Source organism: Cloeon dipterum, chromosome 2, assembly GCF_949628265.1.
Source record: "Cloeon dipterum chromosome 2, ieCloDipt1.1, whole genome shotgun sequence".
NCBI lineage: Eukaryota > Metazoa > Arthropoda > Insecta > Ephemeroptera > Baetidae > Cloeon > Cloeon dipterum.
In genome coordinates, this window is record NC_088787.1 from 33,393,802 (window position 1) to 33,413,382 (window position 19,581).

At 39.4% G+C, this 19,581-nt stretch overlaps 1 protein-coding gene across 1 annotated transcript in view; it reads left to right on the forward strand.

Moving 5' to 3' along the window:
* Nucleotides 1–596: 596 nt before the first annotated feature.
* LOC135934960 (calcium/calmodulin-dependent protein kinase kinase 1) overlaps nt 597–19,581 on the forward strand; it is a 62,786-nt gene continuing 43,801 nt past the window's right edge. The window contains exons 1-2 of the mRNA XM_065476959.1: nt 597–724; nt 3,199–3,368. Of these exons, the coding sequence (XP_065333031.1) occupies nt 684–724; nt 3,199–3,368 (211 nt within the window). The 5' untranslated portion in view covers nt 597–683. The remainder of the gene's footprint in view (nt 725–3,198; nt 3,369–19,581) is intronic.

Below are 19,581 nucleotides of genomic sequence, written 5' to 3' on the forward strand. Positions count from 1 at the left end.
CCAACGGGAACAATAACATCATTCTTTTAGATCCACACCTCGGTGGTAGTCAATATTAAGTAACTCCGCGTAATCTAGGAAATCCATTCCTAAAGCCAACGATCCCAACACGAAGCCAAAATCTCGCGCTGTCTGCCTTATTAAATCGCGCACACCAAACATCTGCGACAAAAGCTTACAGAGCCCCATTGAACTGCCTTGCCGACGCACCCCTAATTTGACAAGGGCGTGGGGTGCTTCTCGGAAGGCCCAGCCGAGTTTCGATCCCACCACGCGAGCCAGCGGCGCGGAATTATTAACGGCTGCGATTGCCATCGATTGGGCCTCAATTAGAATTAAGAATGCAAACGCGGCACCGATAGGAAGCGACTCCGTTCGGATTCGGGGTGTGCGTGCGTGTTTTCATCGCCGCAGACTCGGTCTCCTTTTAAATTAATGAAAGAAAAAGCAGGGTAGCCAGCAGGCCGCCGCACCACTCTCAGTCACGCTACTCGCATGGCCGGAGTATCGATTGTTGTGTCACGTGTGTAGGAACACACCACCGCCGTTTTCTGGTCGTCCGCCCTTCTGCATTCAGTCCGGCGGACGCGTCGCGAACACATCATGCCGCTGCTGCCGCGTCCGCCCGCCGCCGCCGCCGCGTGACAGTGCGTGTCGCCAAACACTAACCTACAACAAAGGCCATGAAAATGGAAGACCCCTTCACCACAACTCGCCTTAAAAGGTCAGACGCACCTTCCGTTTCGTCACTAAATTTAGCCCTGATTTTTTTATACTTTTTGTACGAAGAAAAATTGATCCTCTTAATAAATATACATATTGATGACCAAGTAATTCAATTTAAAGTTTTTAAAATTTGAGAAAAATCTATAACAAAAGGACTTTGGTCTAGGTTTTCTGACAAAGTCAAACTAATCCAATAAAAATCATTTCAGAATGATCTGATCATTATAGACTCCAGGAAACAATCGGTAAATAAAATTAAGTATTTTTTGGTAAGTTTATGATCTGGAAAATGCTCCTCCAAATATACTTCTTATACATGCCAATACAGATCAATTTTTGAAGCTCTTAACTGTAGTACAGCGAGTTAAAAATGTATATGCCTAATATCTAGAGTTTAAACATTTGAAGAACAACAGACTTTCTAAAATAAATAAAAGTATAGTTTGTATCAAATTAAGCAGGACCTAAAAATTCTTAAATTTGGAAGTTTCAAGGCGAAAAATCTTTATTTACTACTTTGAAAATGTCACAATCTGAAACTGGGTCTGCGTGTCAAGTACGTCCACATCTATATTTGTTCCAATGCACGTTAAAGTCTCATTTGACAGACAATTTTCTATATAAAATTCAACGGGTTATTTCAGAGGAATAAATACAAATTGTTTTTAATTTCATCCCTCAAATTGACAAATAGTAAGTAAATTGGTACACATCAATTGGAATGCGTGACAGCCAGTAATGTCATAACATAGACTTAAGGCTTGACGTATTCGACGATTATCTGGCTCGTGTTCAACGAAAACAGTTCTTGTCAATGAAGTTACACAAAATAATCAAGCGCAGCTGTCGCAAACACCTGAAATTCGTTTCCAGAGTTCGTCTGGAAAGGTCAGACACGCTCCTCGATGTATTTATTCATTCTCTTTTGTGAGCGTGTGTTTGCATAGACGGGTGGAACAAGCGCTATATTCAGCGGCGAGCATTATCGTTATGTATAGCTGCTGCTATTTTTGGTCGAGAAAATATATATGCGTTTTCTGGGTGAATATCAAAGACCCAAGTAATTATTCAAATATGCAGCTGAAATACTATTCATTTAGAAAAGTTGTCACAGATAATTTTAATTTTAGGATTTCAGATTATTGTTCCCTCTAGATATAAATACTAAAAAGCAGCGATCGATTCACTTGGAAGATATTGTGTATTTATTTACCTTTCAGTGGTTTCCTGATCGTATCGGACAGCAAAATAACGCATCAGTGCAAGCCGGAAAGTCAGTAATCGGCTTCGCACATGCAAATGAGCACTCTTGTTTGTGTCGCGGTACATGCGGATTACGCGAAAAAGCGGCTGTCAACAATGCTATCAGATCGGAGCGAAAACTCATTTTTGCAAGCGCTCGCCGCCGCGACCGAAACATGAGGTTTGCGAGGGTACACTTCGCCTTCATGACGAGCTTTATCAGATTATTTGGGCTTCTCTTTGTTGTGGTCGTATCGACTCGATAATTAACTCACTTTGACATTCGGCCGCGTGCGTCGATTGAAACAGGAGAAAATGAAAATGTTCGATGATAAAAAAATGTAGGCAGACTTCGACCTGCTCTTTGCGGCTAATCTTTCTACTGAAAAGTAAGCAAAAGGGTTATATGGCTTCCCGCTGAGGAAATGCGCCGCGAAGAAATCTCTGTATTGTTATTCTTTCCTAGGTATAACGCCAGACCAGTGCCATTTAATCGAATACCGCTTTTCATAGAGAATATTGAACTGTCAAGTGGCATAGTTTTATTCATCTTCATTGTTTACTATATGGTTTATTACTCAATTAAAATTTTCCTTAGTTTTAAATATTCCTTTTTGTGCCAGATTTATGTCGTAAATTTAATGAGAAGTATAATAAAATTTAACTAAAATTAATTAGTTTCCGTTGAATTTTTGTTTTAAAAAACAACTCAAATAATATTTTTGCTATAATATTGTCAGTGATAAAATTTGTTTTCTAAAATAATTACTGCGCCCGTGAGTTAACATCAATAAACAAGCAAAATTGTAAATTTTATCACGTAGTTTATGTTTAAAACGTTAAACAGATCATCTGCTTCCAATCTGTTCCATTTTTATTCTAAGCTCATCACTCATGAAGTTATTGTTTCTTTAAACAATCTGATTTTTTTTCTATTCCTTTTGATAAAAGAAAAGGCTTAGACTTTTTAAATTGAGAATAATAATGAAGTCAAAGAATCGTTCCCAAATATGTCTCTTCATACTCATTTGTCTGGGCCGGAAAAGACGTGAATTATTGTCAGAAATATCAATGTAGGCAGTGGGCATCGATCGAGCCAGATCAATATTGAGGGAGGTTGGTTGTCGGGGACGACCCCTGCTCGTTTCGACATCCGTCAGCCTGCGTTTTATTGTCCGCCCGCCCAGTTCCAGTTGGCCCGGCATTCAAAGTTGTGCTCTTGCTCGGCAGACTGATCGCGGAGGCCGCCGTCAAGGAGTACCTGGCCAAGGCGTGGAACACGCTGCTCGTCGGCTCGAGACAATGGCTGCAGCAGCACTCGAGAGATAGCCGCGAAGAGGTGCTTGCTCGCAAAAACGTGCGCACCCCGTCCCTCGACGCAAATGACTTCGTCGTCGCTGGTGAGTACCCTTTCGTATCGGCTTGCTTGATGATTGCTTCCTTTTTATCCTTAACATAAACACGCGGCAAGTGCCGTGGAATTATGACTGCGTTTTAAATTTAACTCTTGTAGGATTGAAATTGATAAATTTTCTGATGACACAATCGTAAAATAAAGAGTTGCATGACTGCTTTCTTTTTCACTGCTTAAGAAAAAGTTTTTATTTTCGTATTTTTAGAATTGAATTAGTTTATCTAAGTATTTGCACATTCCTCAATCGCGCTGGAGTGATAGTTTACTTCCTTTTACAATTCAATTAAGGGAAACCGTGAAAAGTCTTTTTAGCACTGAATATTTGACTGTTAACACAGGACCAGAATAACTCTGGGCCAATTTCAGAGACTTTTGATGAGTTCGTTAGCCACAAATTTATGTATCAAAAGCATTATAGTCTCTAGATAATCAGGGTAGCTCGTCATTTACGAGAAAAATCTATGCCAATAAATTTACGCATTAACTCAGTAAACATTTTCTGTTCAAGAGAGTGATAATAATTTAGTGCAAAGATAATCCACAAAGAAGCTCGAGTCTGTTTATTTGACAGACAAAATATCATGAAAATATACCTTTTTCAAAATGTAGATTTTAAAATGATTCTAAATATTTGAAAAAAAATCGTCAAGATCTTATGTCCTGATTGCTTGAAAATGCTATAGCTGGTAATTTATTTTAAGGCAATTTTAGACAAAAAAATATTGATTTGTGATTGAAATAATCGAAATAATGATCATTTTTTTAATTATAAAGAAAAAACTACGCCGGGTCCGAAACAGCCGGTATAATTATGTTACGAGAGCGTCTGAAATTAATTTTATTTTACAATTTTTTGACTTGCTGGCCTTCAATACCGGATTTTTACTAGCTATTGTAAATCAGTAGAAAATAATAAGGTTGCTAACCATTTTAACTTTGATCAGCTAGCTGAACCGATTTTTGCTGGCCAAACTTGTGGATTTATCCACGTCATGTAGAAACTAATGCAGCACGATTGAATCTATAGACATAGGCAGTCATAAACCATTAACCTATCAATCATAGGTGCTGCGGAAACAAACGATTGTTAAAATCTATTTGTGAATCAGGGCAACTTTGTAAAAGATTTATTGCCAAAATTCCACGAAAATAGTGCAGATTTTGGCAGAGATGAAGGAACAAGTTGTGATTTACAAAGTACTCTTGTCCATTTTAGGTTAGAGGGTATATGTGTCAATCGCCTCGCTTCTGTTCTTTTCTCCATGAAAGGGTCGTCACAGGAGGTTCAGGAGAGGGCTCCTGATGCGTCGCGCCGGTTTCATATGCGGCAGGCGTGTTCTCCACGAGCACCAAGAGCGGTATAGTTGCGGGTCAGCGTGCGAGATGGCGTGCGGTGGGCGCACTCAGGCCGATCGACCACCGGAGGCGAACATGGTCGCAAGGTTGGAGTGATGCTTTTTTAATTTGGAGTGGCGGCGGCGGCTTCGTCGTGCTGCCGCAAGTGGATGCTCTGCTGCTGCTGCTGCTGCTGCTGCTGCCGCGTCCAAGGCGACGACCAGAGCGAGAGCCTGCGTGGTGTCAGTGCAGTCGTTGTCAGATGCAAATGTGCTAGGCTGCTGGCGCGAACCTCAATGGACCCTGGCGCGCCGAGCCGACAGCATCTTCTGCTCTCATGACAGCCATCAGAGAAACCATAGGTGAGTGCCTCCACACTCGAAAGGGGGGCTCTCGCGGCATCGCCCCCTTTTCCTCCCTTGTGCCGGGCCCGAATTGAATTTATTGAGCGGCAGGCCCTTTTGCCCGAACGCAACAGCCGATTTTCGCATTCGACTCTGGCTGGGCTACAGGTGGGCGTTCCTGCTGCCGTGCTCACTGACTCACTCGCTCCTTGCGAGCAACACACGCAGATCTGGCCGATTGTGTGTGCGAAAGCAGCCTTGACACATACACACACACATAGACGCGCGATCCGCGTCTTCTTTTCTCGCTGATTGTTCCTCCGGCGCTCGCCTAATAGGCCCATTGCTTTTTGTTTTTGTTTTTAGTGCCCGCTGTGTTTAATTATTAAGCAACGAGCGACCGCACGCGTTGCGGCCGAGTCATATTATTATTAGGGAATTTTCACCAAGTAGTGAGTTTGCGTTTTTTTCTCCGTCTCGCTTGGCTCGGCGGAACTTAAGTGGTAATGCAAAGCGGATATTGCTTTCTAATCGGAGACGGACAAAATATGTAAAAACTTGAAAATATTTTCATTATCATTCTCCCTGTTTTCAGGGATAAAATTTAAGGTCTTAAAAAAGTTTTAATTTGATTTGGAATTGCACAGATTTGAAACGCGCAACAAGTCCCAATTGAATTGATAAGATTTATTTATAAAAAAATCGGTAGTGTTGCTCACACTGATAAAAATTGCATGAACTGACCTGAATATATTGGTTTGTGCGTCACAAAATCTGTTGTGATTTCATTTGAATGTCTGCATTAAATTTACAACTCAAATTTATTCTCCGACACACTGACTCAGTTCTTTAAACGATTTTTCAAACAGGAAATTTAAGTTTGTTTCCTTCCATGGTTATCTCATTGTCAAGTTGAAGCGGGAATAAGGAAACAACAATAGACAGGAAAAGACTTGGGTGGCATTTTATTTCAGCATACTAATTTTTTCTTTCATAAATTCATTCCCTTTGCTAAAAATGAGGAAGCGATATTTATCATGATCTAGAGGCTTAATTTTTCTTTGAAAACAACAAAATTAAATTATACTGGTGGAGGAAAATAGCTAGGCAACCCGCGTGACACAAATGCTCTTCTGGTCGCCCACACCCGAAAACTTTCTGGCAGGAAGCAACCCTTTCCTTGTTTTTCGTTTTTCATTAGTTTATTGTGTTTCCACAGTTATTTAAGCCACCAACACTGCCGCTAGAAGCGACAAATTTCACCAAACAAACTGTTTCCATGTAGCAATCTGAACTTCATCGTGTTTGATTTATGCAAACCAATATAAAGCCAAGTGCGTAGAAGTTTTTACGAGAGCAAACGACGCACGTTGGAGCCTCGTGATGTGTTAGCTCATTTTATATTCGGCGCAAAACACACCGGCTGCAGGAAATGATAGTAATAATGCATTCAGAGAGGGCACTTACTCTCTCGTTTGCTTGACAAAGCGGATACACCGTGAGAGTTGCAAAAAATGAACCCGCGCGCGCTGACGTCAAGTGTGTAACAGAAGCACGTGCATGCATGAAATTTTCAAAAAGAAAAGCATCAGCAGCAACTCCTGCGGCAGCGGAGATGTTTTGCTGACGGAATTCACTCGCTTGGTGTATTTTTAAATGAGAGTGCAAACCTGATCCTCCGCCTCCGCCTCGATTTAGTCATGAAGAACACACAGTAATTGGGCTTTGTTGCACGCGAATCGAGTTTGCATTGTGTGTTTTTTTCTTGTTATGACAAGATAAACACACATCAGACGGAGTAAAAAGCGGCTTTGACTGTGATGGGACTTTTTCCTTTAGGCTAATTTTTCGAGCTTGAATTCTTTGAAGATTTTTCTTTTTGATCCACGGAGGTAGAAGCCGCGTAATTATTTTTTCATTGTTGTTTAACTTTTTAAAATTATCTAGAGCTTTAATAATATGATTCTGAGTCTGAACATCAACCTTTGTGCACAATTTTCCTCCGTGGCATGCGATGTTCCTTTTTGCAACCGTGCGGGGCTGCACTGTGATGGAGCACGTAGCGATAATGAAATTCCGCGGAGCCCTCTCCCGCTAAATGAGCGATATTCCCCACGAGCACTGCACTTTGCTTCGAACGATAGCACGCACCGATACTTTCCCGTTTATACTGCACGCACAGAGGCAGCAGCACATTTGACCTCGGGCCCTAATTGCATCGCTGTTCAGTGCGCGTCCGCACACACAACCCTTTCTCTCCCCTGCTATGCAGCGACTGTCGATCAGCACACAATGCACTTTGTTCGTAATTTTTTTCTCCTCTGACCTCTATCAATCAATTTGGCCTCCCTCGCAACTGCTCGTATTTGATTTTTGTAAACAAATTAAGAAAATTGGTGGTTTGCCACACGCGTGGAGCAGGGTCGGAGGAAACTTCGAGAAATTCCTTGTTTCAGTGGTGCAGCGGTGCAAACTCTCCGAGATTTCCACGACACCGCATGCGGCCGTGGAACAAGGTTGTTGCTCTAAAAATAAACACGCTGATTAAAACCAATCATCCGCTGGTACCGCCTGGTCGGATAATTGTGTATTTATGCTGATTATATGCAAGACATTGTTAAGCAATTAGCAAAGCCAAGGCTACAGACAAAACATGGATTGGCATTGAATAGCTTTAATGCTCTCTATTAAATCTGTATAACAATTTGGTTATTATTAAAGCAGCCTGGAACGAGTTTATTTCATTCTCCTCTATGTCTATATCACTCTTTTCCTCTAAAATTTGTTTGAAATATAAGTTTTGTGTTTTATATATAATCCAAATAGCCGTGGCTAATGTGCAATCATAAATTTGAAGCGAAAAAAGAGAATCACCCGTAACACAAGTATGATATATAACGTCAGGACGCTGGGGAAAGGCGAGCTTGAAAAATTTTCTACAATATTTTTCATGCTTTGCTCTCCCAACCGCGCGCAAAATCCGCAATAATTTCGCGCTTTATGTCTGCCGGTCCAGAGCAAAGCTCAACTTATTTTAGCCTCGTATGAAATTCTAAAGTCTGCTTAGGTTGTTTGCAGAGGAAAAATACAACAGAGCATTGTCGAAAAAACTATGAGCAGAAACAATCATCAATCATTCGCGGTTGATTTTCTTTATATCTATCAGTAGTGTTAGTAAAAAATCAATTTATTATGATGAATAATAAATAATAAAGCTAAATTTTCTAAAGCTTTTTTTTTTGCACAAATGCACCGTTTTTAGGGGGTTGTTTGACAAGTATGAACCATATACGAGCCAAAATAATAAAATTATTTCGTCAAACATTCGATTGGCTGTTTCGAAATGCTTCTCTTTCCAAGCTGAGCCCTAATTATTTTTGCGAACAAACCTGATTTGCGTGTTTACAGCCCAGGGAAGTGTAATTTGCCGAGTGACCCCTGCCGGCGAACCACAATTAAAAATGAGTCTGGCAGGTGCAAATTATCAAATAATTTTCGGCGGCGTGCGTTTAGCATTCTAACCTGTTTCAGTCCGTGGGAGGCGAACAGTAAAAAAGCAGCAGACAAGTGAATTAAAAGTGCTGCTCTCGTTTTTACTCTGCTCGACCGGTAATAATTGCTGGCTGTTCACTATTTTTCCGCCTCCAACTTTGTCTAAATCGCGTACGAAATCTAAAAGCAATTACAGGTTATTGCGAATTGATAATTTTCGCTCGGAGACTGCTTTGCATATCGCGATCGCGGCTTCATTGTCGTGGGAGCAGTTTTAATTAATTGACAGACTCCTGCCGAGCCGCGAAAAGCAAACCATCAGAGGTTTAGAAATGGTGTCTAGAAAGCGGCCGACGTGATTATCTCAATTAGGCGGCTAATTGAGACGTCAAATCGTGTCGCCCGAATGCGAGTGGATCGAAGCATTAGTATTTTAATCTCTGAATCCGGTTCGCACCAATATTATTTCAAAGAACCAATCGTACCACCATTTTTCTTGCAGTTCTCAACAAGATGAAATCAGGTTCTGCCACTTTTTTCCTTTGCAATTAATCCCATCAAAGCGTATTGAACGTTAAACTTTTCAAAATCCATTACACCAGCATTATAGGTGCTGCAAACCTTTGCAAAATAAATTTAAAAAATATTAAAAAAAAATCCCTAACGTTTACAGCAACAGAATATTCTCGACGTCTTTTGTAGATAATTAAAAGCACGCAGGCCTGAAAAACAACTCACTCAAGTATTTTTTTCTGAGAGATAACAAGCGAAACGTTTTATTTTAAGCAACAACAAGTGCGCCTCAGGTGAAATAATTACCATTCCCGTCGTTTTAATGGCATTTTAAGCAAGTCTTGCGAGCGTGAATGCATATTAATGTGATTCATCATGCTGCTCGCTTTTGATTGGAATCGGCGCCTGAAGCTAAAGGAAAAATTATAATAATTGCGAAGTGCCCTTTAATACGAAATCAATTACCTGAAAACGTGCAAACGCTACTGCGAGTGAGTGGTAGTGCTTCAGAGTGAATTAATGACGGTGGAAAAGATCAAGGAAAAAGGAGCACCTGCATCTTTTGTGCAAACGACTCGTTTTGCATTTGCGTACCGTGTCCCATTTATTTAATATCTTATTTTATTATTTTCTCAATGAAATAGTAAAGAGCAAACGTAAGTTTATGAAGAAATGTGTGCTTTAAGAAGATGGGGATTTGAATTATATTTTTAATTTTTCTTTAATTAATTTTCCGCATGTTTTGGAGATTATTGGAGAGTTATAAATGTATTTTTCGTATTTTATCATGCAGGCAACTGTAATATGTTATTTCCTATTCATTGATAGAGCCATCAAAGACTAAACTGATAAAAATTATTACGTTTAAAAAGTTGTGACGGAACTCAAAAAAGTATATTTTAATTAAGACATTGAAAGTATGCAAATTTCACTGCATTTAAATTGAATTATAACATTTTTGTCTTTAACCCAAAACTCCTTTGTCTGTGTGACAATTATTCTGTGGTACGTTTATTATTTAATAAAGCTCGTTTTACTTATTACCATTAGACCCACTCTGGCAATAAAGGAAATGGCTGCTCGCCGTCAGAGTAACCTTACGGGCCACCCTGTTGGATGTTTAGCAGCGAGCAAAACATCGCCATTTATGCAAATGCAATATATCGGGGAGCAAGCAAGCAGTCGAGCAAGGGTGATTTGCATAAAAGCGAGAGCCTTCACACGAACACGACATGTTAATTACTTTCCATCTGTGCGCCGAGCAGCTCCCGTGTGCATGTGTTTGTGCTCGATTAAATTATGCAAGCGTCGCTGCCTTAATCGGTCAGTTAGCAAGCAAGCAACTCGCTTTATGCATAACAGTCTCTCTCCTCTTCTTTTTTTTATTATTTTCACGTTCGGCATCAATTAATTGCAGCGAGGCCGATTTCGACGGGTGGGCGGTGATCTAATTAATCAGCTGGATTAATTATTTTCAGAAGTCGCAGCGAGCACGTCTGTTGTTTAATTTAAGGACGTCGAATGGTCTTTCGTTTTCTCCTTGGCGCCTTTTCTCGCGCGTGATCGATAAGGAAATTGGCTCTTGTAATTGCACGGCCGTCGCTTGAAGTGGAAGTCGGACGAGATAGTGCGTGGAAATCCAATTCCGTCGACAATTTCAGCAGGGAAATCAAGCATGTGCTGGAGGAAATTTTCCACCCACTGTCGCAAAATGATGGATATTAGACACAAAACACTTTTCATTCGCTTTTTGCCCAGGGGGTGATAAAAAAAAACAAGACAGAACGAGTTTTAATTGGTCCATTAGCGAGTTACAATAAATTAATATTGGCAGCTTGGCGTGGCACGAGAAAGGAGTCGGCGGCCAAAGCGTCGTGTTCGGCAGGGAAAAGGCATATAGTGACCCGTGCACGTGCGAAATTTGCCTCGCCGATGTGATTTACGAGGCATTGTTCGCAGCTTGTTCGGTTCGCCGCCACCCGCACACTGCATGCTCATATCTTGCGCACCGATAAATATCCAAAGCCAATTTTGCGCGCGCGAGGCCAACTAATAACAACAACAAACAACATCGGCCAGACCTGCAAGCAACAAAAAGATATGTGATATAGATATTGGTTGTTTGAAAGGGATTTTGGGAGGATTTAGCAGTAAATCGTGATAGAAAATTGCTTGCTTCATAGTATATTTCATTTTCATTGAGTGCTCTTAAATTTTATTTTGTCTAAATTATTTCGACCTTAGCACACGGTTGGAACCTAATTTTTGCTAATCGTTTTGAACAAATATAAAATTTGAAACTAATCTCGAACAATTTAAAAAAAATGCAACTCAAATTTGCCTGCACTCGCAATATCTATTTACCTCCGAATGTTCGGCAGAGCCGGCCTGTGATCTAATATTTATGATTTTAATTAATTAATTAGCCAACTAATTTGTTTCCACTGGATCATATACATTAATGGGAATAAAAAAGTGTAAAAAAGGCAAAATGTACAAGCGATCAAGTCGTTGAAACGTTGGAAAATCAAAAGTTAGTCGAGTCGTAAACAGCCTATGCTAAAACACATTCACACACACGCTAAAATTATAGCCACAGATGATTTTTTAATTAAGACGGGAAAAAATCGATACGGACGTTCTTAAAGGGGTAAATTATTCCACTGCTTACTTGTCAGTAATCCTAAAGTAATAACCTTGCTGGCCATAAAGGTTTTTCTTCTCAAGAAATGTTATTATAATTCAGCACGGTTGAGAATAAGTTTGCGAATCAATGCTCATCTCAAGCCTCATTTTTTTTTATTTTACTTATAACGTTTATTAATTCAAAATCTTTTAACTTGAATTTCTACCATTTTCTGGGCGTTGAGGCAAAAAACCTCCAGTGGCTCAGCAATTTTTGTATTACGATTTCTCAAATTTCCTAAGGAAAAATACTGCAAATAATTAATTTCAACTTATACCAGTATAAATAATAATCCACACTTTGTGTTTATTTATTCTTACTCAGTGAAATTAGTAATTATTTTAGCCCTTGCCATTCCATCATAGATCACACCATCCGCGTTTGTTCGCCAATTTGATATTTGCTTCCATTACAATTCCAGAGTAATTACTGCCTCGTTATCCGAGATGAAAGTGTAATCCATCAGTATGATCCAGCGAGTGGGTGTATCTAATTGAAAAGCTGCATCAGTGGCATAAATTCACATCCAATTAAATTTCGCGCCCACCATCAAAAGAAACAAGTTGCAATTTGCAGCTGATGAGGCAGTGTGTAAATTAATTGCCGTATCATCAGCCGTTGAATTATCGTTATTACACGAGAACGGGGCAACATTTGATCAAATTTTGCGTTGGCTCGTTCGAGTTTCTCTCACATCGAGCCGGACGACACACCCAACTCGATGAAATTCTGCGCCGCCTGGTAATTACATGCTTCGCGCAGTAAAAGTTTTCATGTTTGCCCTCCGCGCTGTACGTGATAATAACGAAAGTTCTGCAGAGACAATGAGTTGCAGCCAAGGTTGTGGTTTAGGCAATTATTGTCTGACCTGCTGATATAAAAGAAAAAATGAATTATTATTATGCTCGTACGGATGTAAATTTATTTCATGGGTTGGGCAGAACGATTTTATTTGGTTGCGTTCCATTTGCTCGAGGGAATTTAAGTTGAGTCGAGATATTTTAAAGTTAGGTGTTCCTTACGTGAAATCATCAAAAAATTAAATTATCATCAATTTTCCCTAAATAACCTGATTATTTGTTAGATAAACCTAAAAAATTCAAATGATTATAGTTTCTGACCACGCAGACTAAGAGAAATAAAAATTATAATTTAAAATTGCGATAAAATAAATCCACTTCACAGTAGCAACCCTCTTAGGTCAAAGAAACTAATTCTAGAAATGTGTTTTGCTGTACACTTAAAGCATAACTTCCAAGAAATATAGGAAAAAAGAGAAAAAGTTATGAATATATTTTTAAAACGCGAAATTCATTGAAGCTATAGGAATCCCATACCATTCATAAAAATTTTTTAATAATAAAAAGTTCTCTTACATTGCAGTGCAATATCAACAATTTTCAATCTAGCCCAAGGGCTGCATATAAAATGGCCAAAGTGTAATTGGAATGTGCAATTTTCGCACAGTTGATGTTGAAAACGCGATTTCCAATCTGCGCGGCTGGTGATTGCACGCTAATTTCACGTTCAAAATTTAATGTGCAATTTCGGCGGTTGACCACAGCTCGCAGCGATCAAAAGGCGCAGCTGGCAAAGTGGATCAGCGTGATCGGAGCCGCAGATAATTCAAATCCGAATTGGCCGAGTGTTCGGCAATGGCCGCGCGTTGAAAGGCAAAAAGAGTCGAGTCTTTTTTGGGCAAATTGCACGTAACGAGATGCGCGCACGTGTGACAAAAGAATTTCGGCCTCACAAAGGCCCTTTCAGCCTTCTTTTTTGATAAACCAAATATCCCGCGTCTGTTACGTGATTATTTGCCCAAGCTAATACGGAGAATGGGCTTCGTGACAGGCCACCGTTAATCACGCCGCATCCACACAAAGAATCTAATTACGCCGAGCGGCGAAGTAACCCGATCGCGGGCACATTATTATTTACTATTGCCCGTGGTTTTCATGCACGAGAGTGCACTTGCCTGACTGAAGGTCGTGCTATGTCAGCGGAATTACTGTGCATTAGAGTAATCACTCCTGAATGCGCGTGAGCTACTCTAGGAATGCATATTTGCAATTGGTTTTAAATGCTTTCGCTGCTGAATCAGTTGATTGAGAAATTTTCACCCTCGGTGAAACGTAATTCTTTGATGATTGGAAATAGAGCGGATTTTTATGGATTGGTTTCTGTGCATTAATTTTGCAAATTAAAAATGTAAGAGGAAAACAAAATAAATACTGTAGATCACTGGATTTTTGTTTTAAATAAAAAATATAAAAACATTTTCATTTCTAATTCAGCTGGAGGGATGTGTTATAAAAACACAAAATTTTTTTAGAATGCAGTGCGCCCTTCCCGGTCCTCCGGTCCTCGGACAGGGATAAAAAGAGCAAAAAAAAAAAAAAAAAAAAGACAAAAGGGATTTTCAAGGTTTGTTCTAAATCCACCCTTTCATATAGGCCAATTTTTAGTTTTATAAATATGTTTAATGTGTTTCTCAACATATTACACTATCAAATGTTTTTTTTTCATTATTTATTCTGGATAGGGGCGGTGGTTATAGTTGCTTAGCATGATCTGCAATAATTTCAATTTTGAATAAAATAAATTGAAATTTTTCAGTGAACCAGCACCACAGATATATTTCTTACGGAACTAAACAGCGGTTAAAATGACATTAAACCTCCAATTAATTACGTTTATTTTTTCAAACAAACATTTTCCAATGTTTAAAAAAGCTATAAAATCAATAGCCTCTGCTCCTGAATGATTAACTTCAACTCGATAGCTTTCAATTCAGAATTAAATTCTATTGGTAATATTGAAATCAGTTCAGTGGAAAACGATAATTATTCAGCTCAGACCTTCAACTCGACAGATTCAACGGCCTCTGGAGTCGATCAAGGCTTTGAAATTCAAATTCGATCTCAACTGTGCCGAGCCAATCAACCCCCTATAGGTAAACACTTCATTACGATTCGCTATTTTTGCTACGCTCGGCGAGAACAAGTCACTTCTTCAGCAGCTGCATGTGCGAGGTCGCATCGTTGTAATTGTGCCCTTTGTAATTTAAACATCTCGTTTGTCGGCGTGATTGATGAGGCTCGTTACGCGAATCAGATCTGCGTTTGTCTTACGCGCATTTAAATTTAATCCAGATGGTATCGGGCGCGCGCGAGTCCAATTAATAAAGGGACCGGCGACAAGCGCTACACATTTATTTTGTCCCGCGGCTTTTCTTTTTATCCGGCTAAACGACTCTCGGCCGCGTTTAATTAATGATGATGTCGTTTTAATCATGCCGAACTCGGCGCCGGCACATTTGTCCCAAGCAGAAAGCGGCCGCTGAGTTATTGTTACGCACCCAATTCCATATCTGGCTGCATATATATTTCAGCCGCGAACGACCACCGGCCAGGTGAAATTGCGCCCGACTGGTATGGCAGCAAAAAGTATGCCTTTGCTTTATTTTGTACCTGTCGCGCTGAATAGCAAAATCCGGCACGCATTATTCTGTGTGACTGGCATTAGACGAATATTAATTATACTGAGCTAACATTTTGCTTAAATAAAAGTAAATATGGTTTTAAATGAAATGCGAAGTTTTTGCAGCGGAATTAAGGCCGATTTTATTTTATTTTTGTACCCATTTTCCCAGCATTGCTCCTATCAACATCAAATTTTGATGATTGCAAATAAAGTTTTATATTTTTTTGGCTTTAATTTTACAAGAAGGTTGCGCAAACAATTTTTAACCGTTCAGACGGCAAGCAAAACTTTACAAAAGTCTTTAATTTCTGATCCAAGAATAATGTCTTGCAATAGACTATATACAAAATATATTGAATTTTAGCTCAAATCCATGCTAAACCGAGGTTGATTTCTGGCTTTTTGTATAAGAACTCTGACAGAATGATTTTATTAATCTGTAAATTAACACATGGGATAACTAGCATAGCCCCTGGTAAAAAATTAGATTACAATTATCGAAGGCCGAAACAAAAATTATTGCTAACCAGGCCGCTTTCCAAAGATTTAAGCGTGCGCACGGTTGTTTTGCGGTGACTCGTTGAGATAATCACACAATAATGCTTGCAACAGCGGCTTCAAAACAGCCACTTTGTCCGCGTGCGTACATATAATTAAATGTGAAAGAGCGGCCGTCGGCGCCGCATTTTTTTTCGCTTATATTTGGAAAGCACTCATACAAGCACGCACGCAATAATCGTTTCGACATTTTGCAATGCAAAAAAGATAATTACGAGCGAGATAGAGACCATTGGTCATTATACCGTGGAAGATACAAGGCTCGCTCTTCGCGGCTGAATTAAATTACGCGACGCAAAAGCGGGTCACGGGGCTGACCGGCCACTAAAAGGTCAGCCGTCCGGGCTTTTTCCGCGGGCCATCAATCTCCCACCAGAGATGAGAATGAGCGATATCGGTTGTTTGCGTATGTGTTTGGACCCGAAAGGGATGTGAGAAATAGCCTATTAAAGCGTGACTCAACTTACAAAGAATGCGAACCAAGTGCCGATAGTTGCAAAACGTGTTCTGCGACAAGAATTTCACGCTTTTTACGCACTTTGTTAATTTCAAATTAATGATCAACTCACGAGTAAAAAGCGGTCCAAGCCTTGTAGTACACAAAAATTAAAAATAAATTTTAATTAAAATGCTTTGAAGCAAATTCTATGGAGTTTCGTTGAATTTCGCAGTTAAAAATCCTTTTTTCATTTTGTCTAGAAAGACAATTCAAATAATTTACCGCTCTTACACAACCCTGCGATTTTACATTGCTTTTTCAAATGAAAAACGCCAATATTTCTGTGTGGAAACTTTTGCTGGCACGGTTTTGCATATAAATTGGTCGCCGCGTCGACAATTGATTTTGCCTGAACAGAGTGAAGCACTATTTTTTTTTTTATCAATTTTCACCGCTGAGAGACAGAAATTGGTGAGCTGCTGATAACGAGCAGTCAGTCGATGTGCCCGCGGCCAGGTGAACTTTGTGAATTCCAGCCCGGCACGAGCTCGGTTTAGCTGGGAATTCGCGAATGATACCATCGATTGCATGGATATAAATATTTACATCGCGGGTCTGTCGTTTCATTATTATTATTTTCCTCGACGCAGTTATGAGCCACAGAGTAAATACGACGTTTTAATAATGCAAATTATTCTGGATGTAAACTCCACAAAATGTTGCCGTCAAAGGATTCTATCTAAATATAAATACCACTCCTTGACAGAATTAAACCCTCTTAATATGCAGCTGAGGATAAGAATATATTAACACAAAAAACAGCTAAGTCTACTCAACTCAAGGTGTTTCTTTTACCATGATGGGCTTCTTCAAATGGAAATTATGCAAAGTGCAGAACATGTTTTGTTTTTAAAATTAAATTCTCAAACGTAATTTTTCTATGTAGTATCGCATAATTTCAGTACGCAAGAAACAAAGTAAAAAAATGATGATATCAATTTGCTTACATTGAAGTCTAAATAACCAAAATGATCTTTGTAGAGAAAATTTATCTCATTTATTACTGACAAGCTTGGGAATGCTGCATTCCACGTGTCAGTTGGAGGAAACTGGAAATACGTGCAAAATTCATCACGGATTTCGACGTAGATAGTGAGATAAACCGGAAAGACGGGGATATATATCAGCACGACTTACACGCTTGAAACAATTTCATAGGTTTTTATAAACGCCCGACGGCGTCAGTCGTGAAATGAAAAACGTGTTGTACAAAATCTGCCCTGGCACGGCTTTTGGCAGTTTAAAGACTGGATTTATGAATTACAATCGATCCACATCTGCCCTCAATTTTATTACTTTCATCGTCAAATATTTCTGGGGTACACATGTTTTACTTTTCCTACATTTTCTGTTTACTTGTCTGTTTACTAGACCCTTTCGTTCGATCAGTAACGTGACTCTGATCGAATTTTCATAAAAAATCTACTCGATATTGACATCGCAAACGAGACAAGAGCAATTTCCCGGCTTTTTTGCGCAACTGAAAAGTAAATTAAATACGATAATTTCATTATAGCATGCTCGACTTGTTATTTTATTACGGCGAGCGATGATTAATCTGCGCGCAACTTGATCCACATCGCCGCAGAGACCGCTGTCGTGACCTTAGGCTTTATCATCTGACGCTATTTCTCTCTTGCTCCTCCGAGGAAAATACACTCGATAATAATGTTCAATTTTATGTGAGCTGCGACGCACGCGAAACCTGTCATTGCGCTTTTGAGACACAGTTGGGAGCAATTTTCCCCACCTTCCAGCGCCGGAGTCGACCTTGCAGTGTGACTTTGTGTCTCGTAAAACAAGAGTGCGCACTACAGAAGCAACATAGACGCATATTTACATAATTTGTAAACATTCCTACCATAAAAATTCATTTCTAAACGCAACTTTCATTTGCCGTGAGACAAAACTAAAATTTTCAGCGAGCAAAACATTTCTTTGTTATTTTCGAAGCAATTAGGTAATTCCTCGTTGCGTAAATACAATCTGTCTTCTCAAAATAATTCAAACTTGAAAAATGTGCGCTTTTGGGGTCGAATGAAACAGTTGCGTAATTCTTGCAATTAGGCTGTCGGCACACGTAATGATTTAGAGAGTGTTGTTTTAATTACCGTTGAAAACGAGCGGGCCATCGCACGCAGCAGTGAAATAATATTCGCGTTCAAAGGACACAGCCGAGGCTGCTAGATAGGCAGTAAAATTGAAGCTAATTAATCGTCGCTGGTGCGAAAACACAGCGCAAACTGGCCTTTTCACTTGGTCTTTGCCGGCACAAATTTACGCAAGAAAAAAAATCGAAGAAGACGAGGGATTGAGTTGCACAAAGCGGCAAAGCAAAGGCTCTTTTTGCTAACGAAAAAAGCAACAGATCATTAAAACGAGTATAAAATTTCCAGCGTCGTCATTAAGGTTCTTTTAAATAACTTTATTATAAGGGTCCGAAGAGACATAAAGCGGGTCGTCGAATTTTACGCCTAATTGGAAGCGACTGAGCAGCTAGCTCTGCTCTCAGCTCTTGAGGGTTTGCCGAAAACCTATACTTATATATCCCGGCAGAGAGCGGGCACTAATGGAAAATGCGTTCTTTGAAACGCGCAATAACTTGTTTATTTATGAAGCCCGTGTCATTTCGTTTTACAACTCTCCCGAGGCTGCATATTAATTATGCCCGCGAAGAAACTGGAAAGCGTATATTTGCATTCAAATTAAATATTCATAAATTTATCAGCACCTAGTTTATAATTATTTGTGTAGGCCGCAGGCACAATGCAGAGATACATGCTCGCGATAAACCTTGTTTGGAGTCGAATTCGATTCTTTAATTTATTACTCAGCGCTTATTTACAGCTGCACGATAATTTTCAGTTGAACTGTTGTGACAGAATGTACATAAAAAATGAAAATAAAGCTGATCCGGCAGCTTTCACGCGGGAGCAAAGATCGGCTATCTTGTTGAATCCTTTTTTGTTCAGCTCCAAAGGTTCTAGCTGATTATATTTGAATAAGCGGAAAACAAACCGTTTTATTTGATAATTCATGACGTTAAAATGGTTAACATGTACGTCAAATGCTTGGTACGACCTCGCAGAATTTTGTGTATTTGAGAGCCTTCTTTTTTACTCTAAAATAATTTTTTTTTTCAGATCATGCAGAGAGTGACATTTTTTAAAATAAGAATATTTAATAGAGCATTGATCCGGTTTATTCTAGATTTTGCAGAATAATTTAAATAATAAAATTATTCAACTACTATACTGCAGAATAATATTGAATTTCCATCTTTATTTCA